The sequence below is a fragment of the Rana temporaria genome, chromosome 2 (assembly GCF_905171775.1).
Source record: "Rana temporaria chromosome 2, aRanTem1.1, whole genome shotgun sequence".
In the NCBI taxonomy this organism is placed as follows: domain Eukaryota; kingdom Metazoa; phylum Chordata; class Amphibia; order Anura; family Ranidae; genus Rana; species Rana temporaria.
Window position 1 is genome coordinate 376468066 of NC_053490.1, and position 18415 is coordinate 376486480.

Genomic DNA, 18415 nt, shown 5'->3' on the forward strand with positions numbered 1-18415 from the left:
TACAACGGCATTTGGCTAAGACCCGAAAGGCGTACGGCTTCGTACGCCTTCGGATCTTAGGATGCAATACTTCGGCGACCGCTGGGTGGAGTTTGCGTCGTTTTCCGCGTCGGGTATGCAAATTAGCTGTTTACGGCGATCCACGAAGGTACGCGCGTTCGTCGCTTTTCCCGACGTAAAGTTGCGATTGCTATTTAGGTGGTGTAATATTAGACAGCCCATGTTAAAGTAAGGCCGTCGTTCCCGCGTCGAATAAATTTATTTATTTTTTTGGCGTAAGACGTCCGGGAATACGAAAGGACGTAACGCACGTCGCCGTTCAAAAAACACGTTGGGGCGCCGTAATTTTGCGCAAAGCATGGCGGGAAATTTCCTAACGGAGCATGCGCAGAACGTTCGGCGCGGGAACGCGCCTAATTTAAATGGTACACTCCCCATTTGAATTAGGCGGGCTTGCGCCGGACGGATTTACGTTACGCCGCCGCAAGTTTACAGGCAAGTGCTTTGTGAATCAAGCACTTGCGCTTAAAACGTGCGGCGGTGTAACGTAAATGACATACGTTACGCCGCAGCGCAAGTACGTGAATCTGGCCCTATAAACTCATTATTTTCTATAACCTTAAGTGAAAGAGATTTGATGTTATGTGTACAGACTTAAATAGACCAAAAAAAAATAAAAAATACGTGTTGCATATAATTAAATGATCCATTCTGTGAGTGGTGCTCCCTCACTTGTCCTGCAGCAGGTTCAGGAGAAGTGAAGGAATGACAGCATTAATAAGGGAGAATGGGCAGGAAGATCATAGCTTGGAGCGACAGCTGGGAGGTGGGAGGCCAGGAGCATAGGGCAGAGGAAAGATGGATTGAACGGAGGTAGGGAAGCCAGACTGGACAATGGGTGGTATAGAAAGATATTAGACAAGAGAGATGGAGGAAGGAAGAGCCAACTGGAAAAAGGACAGCTGCTTTATCATATCGGATAAATACCAATTTTATACACTATAATGTATTTCAAGATACTTTATCTGCCAGATGGACATGTAATATTTCCTTTACTATGTTTAAGAACTACATTTTGGGCACATCGAATGGTAAGCAGATTAGGATACTTACAGTATATATAAAGTTAAAATTATACATATAAAATCTAGACTGAACTTTGTATTTTTTAAACAGGATTATTTGAAATACCCTGTTGCATTGTTGCCTATCAGTTTCATACAAAACTTTTGAGCCGAATACTTGCCCTGCCTCTTTGTATGAAACTAGTATTGTATTCATCCCGAAGCCTGATAAGAACTTTTCCAAACCTGGCTCTTAAGCTGGCCATAGATGGTGCGATTTTCTTTCCTGCAACCCATGGATGCATTCAGTGTTGATGAGGGGAATCCCTCCCGCAGAGCTAGTGTGTTCTTCCAGCAAGGCGCATGGGGAGCTGTCCCTGTGGGAGAACACACAGTGAATATTGCTAGCAGCTATAGTCACTGACAATAATCGCATCAAAAATGTGACATGCTGGTTGTACCCAAGTCGGTCGATGGATCAACTTGCATACAATCAGCCTGGCAATAGATGGTTTGAATCTTGGCCAGGACCATCTATGGCTGTCTTCACCAACATATTTCTATACAGTATTAACTACAGATAGACTTGATACTACTTGCTAAATGTTTCCCTACTTGCAGGTTTCATCCCTCATAGATCAGCTGCAATCAGTATACAGATAGTGTACCTTTAATCAGCTTTAGTGCTTCCAAGTGATTGAGAAGCTGTGGGATCCCTGCCCTCAAAAGTAGGTCTGAATTAATGGAGCCAGCTTCCATTCCATCAGATGGACTTTTTTTCATTCCGAAATTCCGACTGTGTGTATGCCCCATCTGAGTTTTTCCATTGAATATTCAGAGGAATTCCATCTGAGTTTATATAGAAAACATGTTCTCTTTTACTCCGATGGAATTCCGTCGGAATTCTGATGGGAGTTTAGCCGGGCAAAAGCCAGATCATGTGTACGGGGCATAACACATATTTTTCTCCTATCGAGTGTAGCTTGGACCCTCCTGTGAATGTGACATAAAAAGACTGCCATTTTATTCCCTAGGGTCTCTGCTAAAAAAAAAAAAAAAACATGTTTGTGTAATTTTCTATCAAATTTTTTTTAATTTTTACATGTAGGAGAGGAGTGCCAGAATAGGCCCAGTATGGAAGTGGTTAAAATATCAAGGGCTTATAAACACACTTCCGGGTGCTATAGATTTGTGGTGAGGAGTTAGAACCTCTGCCAGTTTTGCATTGCTGAAAATTGGTGGAAAAATTGCGCTAAACATAAATAATGTGAAACCTGTAGCGGCCAGCACCAACAAAAAACAATGTTGTGTACAAAAGGTGAGAAAGAAAAAGTGCAGCGCTAAATATTGAGTGAAGGGATTCAAACAATACGGTAAATAGTCCAATTCGATGAAACAATTCCAATAGAATTGAACCCAGGAGACACTCGCCAGATGATGTGGTGAGTGAAAAAAAAGGGGGAAAAATGTGTCTGAAACAATGTAATATGTGGACATACACGTCAGCGACGGTATGTCGATCAGGCATGCACGAACTCCTAGGCAAAGATGGTGTTGATGGGAACACAGCTGGAATGTGCCCACAGCACTACCAGTGCTGTGGGCACATTCCAGCTGTGTTCCTGCAGAGATTAGTTTGTGAATCTCTTCAAGATTTGTTTTTCTGCCGCTTGGATTCTACCGACTCCCGGGGATTAAAGGTTGACATATTGGAACGTTTCCCATCAACACCATCTTTGCCTAGGAGTTCGTGCATGCCTGATCGACATACCGTCGCTGACGTGTATGTCCACATATTCTGGTAAGAGTATGCATTTATTTATCTTTTTGGATATCACTGTGAATCGTTGATGAGGTTTTCACCACCTACACTGATCGTCTGATCGGTATACCAGAGAGGACCATCTTACATCAGTTCTTTTTGAGTGGCCGTTTGTTTTTCCTTCATAAGAATTTCCGACCAATTCCATCTCTCAAAGACTGTACATATCAGTCCGACATCGGATTGCCACATATATATATTTTTTGCTTGGACTTTGTGGTTGGTTCACCCCATTTGTTATCACTTACAGGTGTCATATCACTTATTATAGTGTGTTGCACACTTTTCCAACAGGAACACCACCTCCTAGTGGCTTTCCACACTATTACATTGTTTCAGACACATTTTTCCCCTTTTTTTTCACTCACCACATCATCTGGCGAGTGTCTCCTGGGTCCAATTCTATTGGAATTGTTTCATCGAATTGGACTATTTACCGTATTGTTTGAATCCCTTCACTCAGTTTTGCATTGCTGTCTGTGTCCCCATTAGGGTGGGGTCTCTCATTGACCCAATTACCCTTTTTTTACCTGAAATAAAAGTGAGGGGAAATTCTAAATTTTAAGATGCCCCTAGATCAGGAATAGAAGGGAAATCTTCCAACAGTGACACTTGTTTCCATGGCAACTAAGAGAAAATATATTTCACATTTCAAAGATATCCTCTTACTTCCTGTTGAGTAGTCAGAACAGAAAGTAAAGGGAAATCGACCTAATAAAAAAGGTTTTAACCCTCTCCTACTCTATTCGAAATAATTAAAACGTTTTGCCTTTAGATATACTTTAAGGACAGACTACATTCTCACCAAGTAATGTAGTCTTTATATCTGGAAGGCTACTGCATGGATATCCTTTCCTGGTTTAAAGAAAAAAAAGCAGAGAAGTTGCATAATGTATCTGGAAGATATAACATTTTTGCTCCGTTTCTCTGTTGAGCAAAGCATGTTCGATTCTTTAACAGCGAACTGTGTCCTGTTTTATATCACATAGGATAATGTATGCAAAGCTCCCCAGGCTGCACTTTTCTGCATTACAATAGCTTTATGATGTAGTTAATCATAGCAGCTCACTATGGAATTGTATTATTTGAATGGTAAAGCATCACATGCAAATCTTCACGCAAATATTTTCTTAGCCGAGGTGGATTTGCTAGCTGTTATAAACAGTGGATTCCTTTGGTATTAATAAAATGAATAAACTCCATAAGAGATAGGGATTTGTTTTTTATTCGCTGTTGAAAATTTCATAGGAAGTTGGCAGCGTGAAGAAGTGAATACAAGTCCCTTTTCTAAGTCTTTTAGCAAACTTGGAATTTTATGTTTTTTTTTTAAATATCTGTTTTGAGGCATGGGTCATTCTAGCATTCAAACTTCAGCTCTCTGACCTTCATTTGTACACCTACTATCATACATCTAGAATGACAGCAACTGTGAAATGGGTCAAGTGCTCACTTGGCTGTCACTTAGCCCTAGTTGAGCTGGTTGCTGATAACACTCGTTATCCCACTCCTTATCCCTCCCTTGTTACCTACTCCCATGCTTGCCTTCAGGACTTCTCCAGAGTTTCTCCCATCCTCTGGAAATCCCTACCTCTGTATGTCTGATCAGCCCCTACCATGTCCACCTTTAGGAGATACCTGAAAACCCATTTATTCAGGGAAGCCTATCCCACGCACACCTAAGAACTGTACCCGAGCCACCCCCATCAAATCATCCCCCACAGCTATTACCTTTTTGTACTACTACCACCCCCCTCCCTTCAGAATGTAGACTCTATGAGAAGGACTGTCCTGTCTCCTCTGTATTGAACTGTATTGTAATTGTGCTTTCCCCCCCTCTACATTGTAAAGCGCTGCGTAAACTGTTGGTGCTATATAAATTGTGTATTATAATAATGAAGCCTCCTATAGCTCATGTTGTTGGTATTAAGTGAGCATGGGCTTTGCCCATGCAGTAGTAAAGCAACAAGCTTAGGTTAATGGTGGCCCACCTTCCCTTCATTCCCCAGTGCGCCTTTTGGCTGCTGGGAGCAAAGAAAAAGGTTGTACACTAGACAAAATTATAGATAGGCACAGGTTATCACAACTGGATAATGAGTAAATACTTTATTATACATGTGAGAATCCAAAAATAATCCACAGGTATGGCTGGACATGTGGGCTGTATTGCATGAGGAAAGTAATCTGAGAGGGTTACTTTTGGAAGCAGTTGGAGAGCGGCAGAGGCTGAGGTGTCGAGCTGTGATGTAGATCTAAGACCGCTGTCAAAACTAATCCAGTCCCTGTTTATCGTTCAGCTGCCTCTCCTAGAGAGGGGGGCCGTCTGTGAGCTGTATGTGCTGAGGCTGACAGGAAGGAGAGGGGCAGAGCAATGAGCTGCCTGGGTATCCTGGACACGTGCAGCAGCATATGAGGTGGGAGAAGAGAGGCTTCTGGTTAAACGATTGGACTGGTTACTATTGCAACCCGTTTCTGAGCTGTGCACTACTTTCACTGGCTTGAGAAAGGAGCACACAGCTCCAAAACACTACCTGGCACTCTGCTGCATGCGGCCAGGATACCCGGGTAGCTCACTGCTCTTCCCTTTTCCTCACTGTCAGCCTTTACAGCTTAGGTCATTGTCTTATCTGGTAGGGTATAGCAGAGCTAGAAAACAATTCACAGAGTTTAGTGCTTGGTGCTGCTTCTAAGACTCAATCTCTAGAAATATTTGCATCAGTTAAAAACAAAAAAAATGGCAGTGCTGCTACAATCTCCAACCTATTTAAAGATCAGAGTTCCCAGCTTCTGGCTAGCAAAAGAGAAAAGACCAATTGTAAAATGAGACATGTATTTATTATGGTAAAGCATAAAACTTCTCATAGGGAATTTATTAGGTTGCGTTCTTTCTCTCCCTCCCGAACCAACTCAGCCTCCTCTCACTCTTGTCTCCACACTCCTCTCACCCTTGTTCTCCCTTCTCCCTCAGTCCTTATTTACCAGGCTACAGGCTGTCCCTCCTCTCATTTTTGCAAGGCATGCTATGGCTGTAGTTATCTTTTATTTAATTAAAATGGAGCTATGTTCTTCTGGGACTACATGTCCCATGGTTCACTTGTCCTTGCTCCTCATTGGTCCCTGGCTGCAGCCAATGGGGAGGTAGGAGAAATCAGAGCGGGTGGCGATCCCTGCATGTGCCACTCTGTCCCTGTACTGTGCTGCTTGACAGAAGAAGGGGGGGTGAGCCTGGGAAATATACTGACAGCCCACACTCACTTCTCCCCTCTTCACATCGCCGCTGCACTTCTCACTTCCTCAGCTGCTGTAAGTGTTCACCATGCGGGGGGAGAAATAGAGATCGCGGCCATTTTCAGGGTGGCTGGCACTCGCTACATAGTTCTGTGTCCGGTCAGTGTGCAATCTTCTTCTGAGTATAGTATCACATGCCCACAGAGAGGACTCTGCGTGCCAGCTGTGGCACACGAGCCATGGGTTCACCATCACTGGTCTAGTCCATCTAAATTTGCTAGTACATCTAATGCTGGCTATACAGTATACAACAATTCCCAGTACATTTAATGACTTAAAGGGACTGAGAATCAACCTATTGATTCATGGCTGTGGTGCATCTCCAGCTACCACATCCTGCGCGTTCTCCAGGGGCTCCTCCCCCCAGGCATCCGGGCCAGCTCAATATTAAACCCTACAGACAAATGCCACGTACACACGCTCGGAATTTCCAACAACAAATTCGATGGGAGCTTGTTGTTGAAAATTCCGACCGTGTGTAGGCTCCATCGGACATTTGCTGTCGGAATTTCCGACAACAAAAATCCGTTCTCGTAAATTTCGAGCATGTGTAGACAAATCCGACGCACAAAATTCCATGCATGCTCTGAATCAAGTACGAGACGGAAGCGCTCGGTCTGGTAAAACTAGCGTTTGTAATGGAGATAGCACATTCGTCACGCTGCAAATTTTTAAATCAGAAACGAGCGGACAAGAACGCACTGAAAACCAGATACGAACTGACTACACCCACAAGCACAAACTGAAGAGCAGTAACGGACTGAAAAGCATGAGGCTGAAAAGTGCGAAACACTAGATTAGCAGAAGGAGCCCAAAGGGTGGCGCACTTGGTATTGAACTTCCCTTTTATCCACTTAAGACCCGGACCTTTATGCAGGTAAAGGAGCCTGGCCAGTTTTTGCAATTCGGCACTGCGTCTCTTTAACTGACAATTGCACGGTCGTGCGATGTGGCTCCCAAAAAAAATTGGCATCTTTTTTTCCCACAAATAGAGCTTTCTTTTGGTGGTATTTGATCACCTCTGCGGGGTTTTTTTTGCGCTATAAACAAAAATAGAGCGTCAATTTTGAAAAAAATTCAATATTTTTTACTATAATAAATATCCCCCAAAAAGATATAAAAAACGTTTTTTTCCTCAGTTTAGGCCGATACGTATTCTTCTACATATTTTTGGTAAAAAAAATCGCAATAAACGTTTATTGATTGGTTTGCGCAAAATTTATAGCGTTTACAAAATAGGAGATAGTTTTATTGCATTTTTATAAAAAACATTTTTTTTACTACAAATGGCGGCGATCAGCGATTTTTTTCCGTGACTGCGACATTATGGCGGACAAATCTTTGGGACCATTGACATTTTCACAGCCAAAAATTCCAAAAAAATGCTTTGTTTACTGTGAAAATGACAGTGCATTTAAGGATTTAACCACTAGGGCAGTGTTTCTCAACTCCAGTCCTCAAGGCGCCCCAACAGGTCATGTTTTCAGGATTTTCCTCATATGAAACAGCTGTGGTTATTACTAAGGCAGAGAAACTGATCAAATCACCTGTGCAAATTAATGGAAAACCTGAAAACATGACCTGTTGGGGCGCCTTGAGGACTGGAGTTGAGAAACACTGCACTAGGGGGCGCTGTAGGGGTTATGTGTGACCTCATATGTTTTTCTAACTGTAGGGGTGGGGCTGGACGTGTGACATCATTGATTGTGTTTCCCTATATAAGGGAACACACGATCAATGAAGCTGCCACTGTGAAGAACGGGAACTGTGTTTACACACAGCTCTCCCCGTTCTTCAGCTCCGGGGACCGGAAGGAGCCAACTATGGTGTTAAATATATTAAGGGACTGGTGAACATTTAAAGTGAGGGCAGCTGAAGCCAGTGCCCATTATCTTTCAGGAATATCAGAAGCTGCAAACCCTGCACTAAGCATATCATGCGGCAATCCCTTTGTTTACTAGGCTCACGCTTCCTCCCAAATAGACATGACTCTTCAACCTTCTCCACCCGCTCATTTATTGAAATCTTGCGATAATAACAAAAAAAGTTACCTGAAGACTTCTGGGACTTGTGATATGATATCCTGGTAGTTTAACATGGGTACAGTCAAGCCATTAGTCTAGGCGAACAAAAGAAGGAATTACAGCGTGAAAATTCAACTGCAGAGAATGCATTAGGGTAAAAAACCTTAAGCCTTTAGAACTACTATAGTAATACAAAAAGGGCAGCGCTAAAAATGAACAGGTCCTAAACAAGGATAATGAAGGAAAAAGTATACAACTTTTTTAGGGTCTTAAACACATGATTATATATATATATATATATATATAAATATATATATATATATAAATATATATATATATATATAAATATAAATGAGTAATAATATTCGCTCTATAAGTAAATACATGTGCATTGAATGCAAAAAATGTATGAGACCTGTTCATTTTTAGCAGCGCACTTTTTGTATTACTATTTTGTCTAGGCTGTTTGTCATAGGTTGTGCTATATGCTGTTTAATGCTCACGGATAGCGCAGTATTCACATAATTTTGTATAACTACTATAGCGGCTGACTTTTTAATATAAGGAAACTTACCTGTCCAGGGATCCCACGATGTCGGCACCCCTAGCCGATTTGTCGATTGGCTTAGGGTGCAGGCGACGGCATCTTTAGGAAAGGAAACAGGAAGTGAAGCATTGAGGCTTCACAGCTTGTTTCCTACTGTGCAAGTGTGAGTCGGAATGCGCTTTCTAAATGGTCCCATTATCTTCTGTGACCTCTGTGTGTCCCAGAAGGCAGCGGGGGAAGGAGGAGGGGCCAGAAATGTCATAGATTAGAGTGGCGATCTTATCCGAAAGTGGAAGCGGGTACCTGTCAAAACCAGGTACCTGCCCCCCAAAATATGCCAAATGTGGCAGTGGAGTGGGGGAGACTGCGAACAAGTGGAGCTTCCCCTTTTGGGTAGAGCTCCGCTCTACTGACCCTGCTCGTGGCTGGTTGAACTTGAAAATGGTGCAATTTCATGTTCAGATAGAGATGTGTTTATAGGAGGCCTGAGCTCAACTATTCTCGTGACCAAGTTGCCTAGACTTTCTTTCACTTCTAATGGTAAGCCAACTTAGCCCTTCTACTATTCTCAATGGGCCAGATTCTCGTAGATCGGCGTTAAACTATGCGGCCGTAACATATCTCGTTTACGTTACGCGGCCGCAAGTTTTACGGGCAAGTGCTTGATTCACAAGCCCTTTGAGAATCTGGCCCAATGTAGGCTATTAATGCAGGGTTGGCCAGAAAGTTTTTTCTATTTAGTAAAGTTCCAATTTTATTTTTTTGCTTGCAAAACTGTAATAGATTTCCCCCTTCCTTTTTTTTCTGCAGTGGTTTCAGCAAACCTATAGGGAATATTGAAAACTACCCACTTACAAAGTTGTTCTGCAATCAGTAAAGCATTGTTTTCCCTCTAGCTACTGTCCAGCAAATGAGCCTGTTTGTGATCTTCGCTGTGATTATTGAGATTTTTGTATATTATTGTGAGACTTCCGCTTTTTCAAAAATATATCTACATGCGCTTTGTCTTGATACAGTCAAAACTGAATGGCGTTAAAAATCTATTGTGTAGGGGTCCCAAAAGAAGAGGCACCACTGCTTAAGGAGAAAGAGTTTCTGTTTTTCATTTTTAGAAAAGTCAAGCTACAATAATGTCCCTTCTCAGAAACAGCAATTATTTCCATAATCTTACAGCCACACACCGCTTTCCAGCTTAGTGGGATGGCAGTGAGACGTATGAGCTAATGTAGTATAATTAACAAATAGAATAGGGGTTTTAGTTTGCATGGCCCATCGTCTCCCGCAGTGCTTAAATTTACCAAGAAAAGCCCACGATGATGCTACACACTAAACTCGGCATTGTTGAGATTTTGTTTTAGCCATACCAGAGAAAAATGTTGCCTTTAACACACGAACCCTGTGTTTAATTACCCAAGCAAAATTGCATAAATATGAATGAGTGCTAATGGTAGTAACTTGGCTTTGTGGTAGGCAAAACAAACTGATTTCTAAATGATTTGTAAAGAAAATGAGGAGTGAGAGCAGCTATTAGGTTTTAAACACTCTTAAATGATAATGTGGTCATCCATCCGTCAAGATGGAAAGTTGGAATCTGAGGGCTAACTACCCAAAATGCCTTGCATCTAGATCTAAATTAGCTGAGAGTTTTTATCTAGGTAAGACATGCAGGTGCAGTAAAAGAATTCCGCAGATCGATGCCTAGCAGATGTCTCATTTTTCTGAAATGTATTTGGGGATATAAATGTGTCACACAGTTTGGAAACAAAATTTGTATTTATATTTAGACTGATCGAAATATACAAACTATGAATTTCATTACAGTAATATGTGCAGTCTGCTGATATCAAAGTTAGTTTAATATACAGTCGATTACAAAGGTTTGCCATTGCACATCCCACTATTGTAAAATTACAAATTATCTTTCAAGTAGGCCATTCCAGAGCCTTATGGGGACTGCCATTTGAGTGTATAAGTTGCCTAGCTGTATTCTGACCCCCTGGCTTTGTCTATTTGAACAGGTATGCAGATCAGAAAGTCAGAATACTATAAGGCCTCATTTGCACACTTGTCCTTGGTCAGTTAGGGAGAGGAATAAGTGGTAAGGTTTAGTGTTATGAATAATGTATAAATCGGTGGCATTAGTGTACACATTGGGGGTTATTTCCGAAAAGGCAAATTCACAAGTGCAAACTACATGTGCAAAGTGCACTTGAAATTGCACTGAAAGTGCACTTGGAAGTGCAGTCACTGTAGATCTGAGGGGGACATGCAAGGAAAATAAAAAACAGCATTTTAGCTTGCACATGATTGGATGATAAAATCAGTAGAGCTTCCCCTCATTTCAGATCTACCCCTCAGATTTACAGCGACTGTATTTCCAAGTGCACTTGTAGTGCAAAGTGGATTTGCCTTTCGTTAATAACCCCCATTGTCAGGCCTCTCACACACGACCAAGGAACTCGACGTAAATGAAACATCGTTTTCCTCGACGAGTTCCTTGTTAGGCTTGTCGAGAATCTTGACAAGCTTTCTTTGCATACAAAATCTCGTCGTTCTCAAACACTGTGACGTACAACACGTACGACGGCACTATAAAGGGGAAGTTTGATTCCACTGGCGCCACCCTTGGGGCTGCTTTTGCTAATCTCATGTTACTGCGTGTTAAGTAAAAGTTTGGTGAGAGACGATTTGCGCTTTTCAGTCTGTTACAGCGTGATGAATGTGCTATCTCCATTACAAACCCTACTTTTACCGAAGGTGCGCTCCCGTCTCATACTTTATTCTGAGCATGCGCGGGTTTCTAAGCATACACACGAGCGTATTTCTCGTTGTAAACCAGCCCGACGAGAAACACGACGAGGAAATTGAAACTCCTGACGAGGAAAAAGAGAACTTGTTCTCTTATTTTCTCGTCTAGTTCCACGACAGTTTTCTCGACGAAAAACATACACACGACCGTTTTCCTTGGCAAAAAAGCTCTGCCACCAAGTTTTTTAATGGATTCTGTCGAGGAAAACGGTCGTGTGTACAAGGCCTTGTATTAGTTTTGTGCTAAAAGCTCCATGCTGTAATATATTGCGCTACTTGGTAGATTACGAAGTGGGAAGCTGAAGTTGGAGACTGGAAACCCCTGTGGTTTACTCCTGGCAGCTATATAATATGTCTTGCCTATTTTTTTGTTGCAGGCGCATGCTTTTGATTGATACTGTGGGGTTGATTTACTAAAACTGGAGAGTGCAAAATTCGGTAAGCTTTGACAAAACAACCTGGAAACTGATTGGTTTCTATACAGAGCGGCTCCAGATCTTGCACTCTCCAATTCGAAGTGTCACAAATACACTTCTCATGCATAGTTGGCTATAGAAGGTTGAAATACAAGAGAATAAACTGAATATTCCAGTGGGCTCATTTTTAGAACCTGCGGATGCATAAATGAACATGCTTCTTATGCTACGTACACACGATCATTTTTTGGCTTGTAAAAAAACAAAGTTTTTTAAAAATGTCATTTAAAATGATCGTGTGTGGGCTTGACATCATTTTTCGGCTTCTGAAAAACGTCAAAAAAATTCATACATTCTGCATTTTTTAACGACGTTTTAAACAATGTCGATTTTCGGGTTGTAAAAAATGATCGTGTGTGGGCTAAAACTACGTGAAAAACCCTTGCATGCTCAGAAGCAAGTTATGAGACGGGAGCGCTCGTTCTGGTAAAACTACCGTTCGTAATGGAGTAAGCACATTCATCACGCTGTAACAGTAAAAGACGATTTGCGCTTTTCTGTCTAACACAGAATCAGCTAAAGCAGCCCCAAGGGTGGCGTCATCCGCATGGAACTTCCCCTTTATAGTGCCGTTGTACGTCACTGCGCTTTGCTAGAGCATTTTTTAAAAACGATTGTGTGTGGGCAACGTCGTTTTAATGATGAAGTTTAAAAAAAATAAGTTTTTTCTAGATGCTGAAAAACTACGTTTTTTAGAAGCCGAAAAATGATCGTGTGTACGCGGCATTAGATATGTGTTATTGTGGTCAGGATGATTTAGTACATAACCTGAAAGAAGAGATCTGCCTGAAAACTGATGTCATAGCATTGATGTCTTTTGCAAGCCATCTAATATTTGCCCTACACTACAAAATGTACACAATTGAATTGATTCACCTTGGATTGTGTTTATAGTGTTTCTCTTAATGCTATTGTTGGGCCAAAGGTTCAACAGGCCATGGCCATCTTGTTTATTGCCAGACCTTCATGTAGTAACTTTATATGCTGTACCATCATAAAGTCTAATCAAGCATTTTGTTCCCTTTCTTTCTATAATATGAAGCTATAATATCAATGCAATTACTGTTTAACACAAATGAGATGCAAAGAATCATATGCGTTTGAGCTAAAAAGGTGTTATTGGTAGGATCAAGGTTGTTTTTTTTTTTATAAAGAAATAAGGCCTCTTTGGTGATCATGCCAGTCATGTGACATGAATTACAACTGATTGATTATTTTAGCACCAGTCCCTTAACCACTTAAGACCCGGACCAAAATGCAGGTAAAGGACCCAGCCAGTTTTTGCGATTCGGCACAGCGTTGCTTTAACTGACAATTGCGCGGTCGTGCGACGTGGCTCCCAAACAAAATTGGTGTCCTTTTTTTCCCACAAATAGAGCTTTCTTTTGGTGGTATTTGATCACCTCTGCGTTTTTTATTTTTTGCGCTATAAACAAAAATAGAGCGACAGTTTTGAAAAAAAATCAATATTTTTTCCTTTTTGCTATAATAAATATCCCCCAAAAATATATAAAAAAAACGTTTTTTTTTCCTCAGTTTAGGCCGATACGTATTCTTCTACCTATTTTTGGTAAAAAAAAATCGCAATAAGCGTTTATCGATTGGTTTGCGCAAAATTTATAGTATTTACAAAATAGGGGATAGTTTTATTGCATTTTTATTAATATTTTTTTTTTTTACTACTAATTTTTTTCGTGACCGCGACATTAAGGCGGACACTTCGGACAATTTTGACACATTTTTGGGACAATTGTCATTTTCATTGCAGTTTGGGAGTTAACCACTAGGGGGCGCTGAAGGGGTTAAGTGTGACCTCATATGTGTTTTTAACTGTAGGGGGGGTGGGGCTGGACGCGTGACATCATTGATCGTGTTTCCCTATATCAGGAAACACACGATCAATGACAGCGCCACAGTGAAGAACGGGAAGCTGTGTTTACAGTGAAGAACGGGGAGCTTCGGACCGGGTCACGGGCGCGTGCCACGTGCCCCACGGCTGGGCACTTAAAGAGGACGTACAGGTACGTGCTTGTGCCCAGCCGTGCCATTCTGCCGACGTATATGTGCAGGAGGCGGTCCTTAAGTGGTTAAAGCTGACCTCCAGGTAGCTAAGTACACAAATGGATCACATATAGTATTTTAGGAGCTGGATTTGTATCTGTCTTGAGATTTATACAGCCCCATAAGACAGGCAGGTTTGCACTGCACTCTCACTATGTATTGCAGTTAACCAACAAAGTCCATTTGCCGCCCTCAGCTTAGTTACATATTTGGTGAGGTTGAAAAAAGACACAAGTCCAACCTATGCATGTGATTATATGTCATTATTACATTGTATATCGCTGTATGTTGTGGTTGTTCAGGTGCTTATCTAATAGTTTCTTGAACCCATCGATGCCCCACACTGAGACCGTTTTCATCGGACATGTCTGCTAGCAGATTTTGGTCTGATGGTTGTACACACCATCAAACCAAAATCCCCGCGGACAGAATACGCAGTGACGTGACGGCGACAATGACGTGGCGACGTGACGGCAACGATGACGCGGCGACGTGCGCGAACCCGGAAGTTCAATGCTTCCACGCATGCGTCGAATCACTTCGACGTCATGCGCGGGTTCTCGGGCCAGCGGACATGTCCGATGAGTCGTACTGACCATCGGACATGTCCGGCGGACAGGCTTCCAGCGGACATGTTTCTTAGCATGCTAAGAAACATTTGTCCGCTGGAAACCTGTCTGGTCGGCCGGAAAATTGTCCGGTCGGCCCTACACACGACCAAACATGTCTGCTGAAACTGGTCCGACGGACCAGTTTCAGCGGACATGTTCGGTCGTGTGTACGAGGCCTCACAGTAAAGAACCCTCTACGTAGTTTAAGGTTAAACCTCTTTTCTTCAAATTATAATGAGTGGCCTTGTGTCTTGTTAAATTCCTTTCCGCGAAAAAGTTGTATCCCTATTGTGGGGTCACCAGTATGGTATTTGTAAATGGAAATCATATCCCCTTTAAAGTGTCTCCTCTCCAGAGAGAATAAGTTCAGTGCTCACAACCTTTCCTCATAACTAATAAAGGGTCTGCAAGATATTAGTTTTGTTGTCCTTCTTTGTACTCGCTCAATTTCCAGTGCATCCTTCCTGAGGAATGGTGCCCAGAACTGGACAGCATACTCTAGCTTGGTATTGATTGCCGCAACCTTCCCCTCCTAGTCTAAATGCTGCTTTATAGGGAATGATACCAAGTAAGATTTAGGTAGTTGCACAAACTGCATATAAATATACATTTAATTATTTTTGTAAATTAATGCATACCCAAGTCATTTTATATTTGTTTTTATCACTATGGAGTTCAGCTTTAAGCCCTTGCAAACACAACTCTCCCTTCTTTAGCTACATTTGTATTCTCACAACACTTTTTAACAAGCCAAATAACAAATGAATAAGAAATCATTTATATTTTTCATGGCTATACTAAAGTACTGAAAGACGAAATTAGATTGGTTGCCTTGTGTAACAATACTTTGTCGCTCTTTGTATTATAGTGTTGATTTTGTCATTTACTCCAACTATAAAGCAATATATGCTGCTGCTATGACATCATCATCACAGCACAGAGCAGTGCCATACATGTACGCTGAGCTGTGCATGTGTGGCTCAGTGTACGTTACAGAGAAATGACACTAGGTCTTCTGTCATAAAAACCCTACCTGTCAGTGATTTTTTTTAAGACCCCTTTCACACCAAGGGCGTATTGCAGGCGCTATAGCGTTAAAAACAGCTGCTTCATTGTCTCCAGTGTGAAAGCCAGAGGGCGTTCACACTGGAGCGTTGCGCTAGCAGGACGGTAAAAAAAGTCCTGCTAGCCGCATCTTTGGAGCAGTGAAGGAGCGGTGTGTTTATCGCTCCTCCACCACTGCTGCCCATTAAAATCAATGGGACAGCATGAAGCAGCGCATTGCGGACAGTTTTAACCCTTTCTCGGCTGCTAGCAGGGGGTAAAACCGCCCCGCTAGTGGCCGAAATGCACCGCAAATCCACCCATAGCGTCGGTGGTAAAAATAGCAGAGTTTTACTGCCGACGCTATGGGCGGCTCAGTGTGAAAGGGGTCTTAATGTGAATTTAATTCCCCTTTGAAAATTTGCATGCAGTTAAAGCAACGTTTTTTTTAGGTGTTATGTTTAAACAATATATATATTTATATAAGGGGACCTATCCCATGTATTTGACATGTTTTCTAGACAGGTTGGCATGAATGTAAAAAGGTGCATATGAATATATATATGGCAAATTAAATAAAAAGAAATGCATATACTTATCATTACAGGCGTTAACCCCTTACTGGAATACAATATATATATTTTGCCATAGTAGGTCTAAAGGTGTTTTTTTTTTTTTTTTAAGCCCCTAATCCCGAGAGAATGAAATAAAAATCTGTGCCTAATACTTCATGCCTCCAGGAAAGTATCTCAAAATAATCATTCCCTATGATCAACAGGTCCGTGTCAGATTGAGCCACCGAAACACCGCTGATTGCTTGGTTCTCACTCCTTCCCGAGCAGAGCGATCCGCTTCTGCTCTGCTTCTCCATGCTCATTGGAGCGCTGAGGTGTCGAGGGGCAGGGAGCGGCCTTCTCAGCAGCTCGCTGAGGCTGCCATCAATCAAGGCAGCTGGCGGATACAGACTTGGAAGGGATACAGACTTGGAAGTTGGGATGACGCGCTGCCTCGACTGATGGCAGTGACGTCAGCGGATAGTGGACTTCAGACCGCTCTCCGCCGAAAATGGGTCATAGGAGTGCAAAACGAATTGCACTCCTATGACCCAGAGGAGAAGCCTAGCCTAAAAAGCTCAGGCTGGACTTCTCCTTTTAATAACTCTTGTTATGCTGATTACTCTATATACATTTTATGTGTGTGTACTATCTATCTATATACACTATACTACCAAAAGTATTGGGAAACCTGCCTTTACACCCACATTAACTTTAATGGCATCCTTGTCTTAGTTTGAGAGTTCAATATTGAGTTGGCCCACTCTTTGCAGCCATAACAGTGTAAAATCTTCAGGGAAGGCCATCCACAAGGTTTAGAAGTGTGTCTATGGGAATGTTTGACAATTCTTTCAGAAGCGCATTTGTGAGGTTAAGCACCGGTGTTAGAGCGAAGACTGTGAGCCAGGCCTTCTCCCCAATTCCTCCCAAAGGTGTTCTGTCAGGTTGAGATCAGGACTCTGTCCAGGCCAGTCAAGTTCCTCCACCCCAAACTTGCTCACCCATGTCTTTATGGACCTTGCTTTGTGCACTGGTGCGCAGTCATGTTGGAACAGGAAGGGGGCATCCCCAAACTGTTCCCACAAAGTTGGGAGCATGAAATTGCCCAAAATGTCTTGGTATACTGACGACTTAAGCGTTCCCTTCACTGGAACTAAGGGGCTAAGCCCAACCCCTGAAGAACAACCCCACACCATAATCCCACCTTCACCAAATGATTTGGACCAGTACACAAAGCAAGGTCCATAAAGACATGGATGAAGGAGTTTGTGCAGGCTAGTCAAGTTCTGCCACCCCAGAGTCCTGACCTCAACCAATTAGAACACTTTTGGGATGAATTCGACCGGAGACTGCAAGCCAGGCCTTCTCGTTCAACATCAGTGCCTGACTTCACACATGTGCTTTTAGAAGAATGGTCAAACTTTCCCATAGACACACTCCTAAATCTTGTGGAGAGCCTTCCCAGAAGAGCTGAAGCTGTTATAGCTGCAAAGTGCGGGCCAGCTCAATATTCAACCCTACGGACTAAGACTGGCATGCCATTAAAGTGCATGTGCGTGTAAAAGCAGGTGTCCCAATACTTTTGATGATACAGTGTATATATTGATGCGTTTTAATACAGGTACCAATGGTACAGAATGTGTCACTGGGATTCATTGCTATTTTTAACAAATAACACAATACAAATTCGAAGGTGGCTAGGTGCTTTTATGTTTACTAACATGATTGTGCAATATCAGAAATTAAGGATTAATGTTGTAAATGTCTTCCAACTAAATAGAACATACACAATCTTCTTCTTCCAGGCATACCTGTGGGATAATAATAAGGATGTTGTTGAATGGCTGGAGAAGCAGCTGATGGAGGAGGAGGGGATACGCTCAGTGGTTGATGAAAACATCAAGTACATTTCCAGAGACTACATCCTCAAACAAATCCGCAGGTAATATTAGGGGAATGTATTCATTTGAAATTTACATAATTAATTACTTTCAGTATTGTTCTTTTCACTGAAATAGATAAATGTGACAACACTTTAGTCCAGTGTAATCTGTTCTTTTCCTTTTTTTTTCGAATTGTATTCCAAAAAGATACATATAAGTAAGATTTCTGAATTACA

At 42.0% G+C, this 18415-nt stretch overlaps 1 protein-coding gene across 3 annotated transcripts in view; it reads left to right on the forward strand.

The window, feature by feature from the left end:
- ACACA (acetyl-CoA carboxylase alpha) overlaps nt 1–18415 on the forward strand; it is a 510335-nt gene that overhangs the window by 480130 nt on the left and 11790 nt on the right. For all 3 annotated transcript variants that reach the window (XM_040337823.1, XM_040337822.1, XM_040337824.1), the window contains one exon: nt 18102–18238. In XM_040337823.1, the coding sequence (XP_040193757.1) occupies nt 18102–18238 (137 nt within the window). The remainder of the gene's footprint in view (nt 1–18101; nt 18239–18415) is intronic.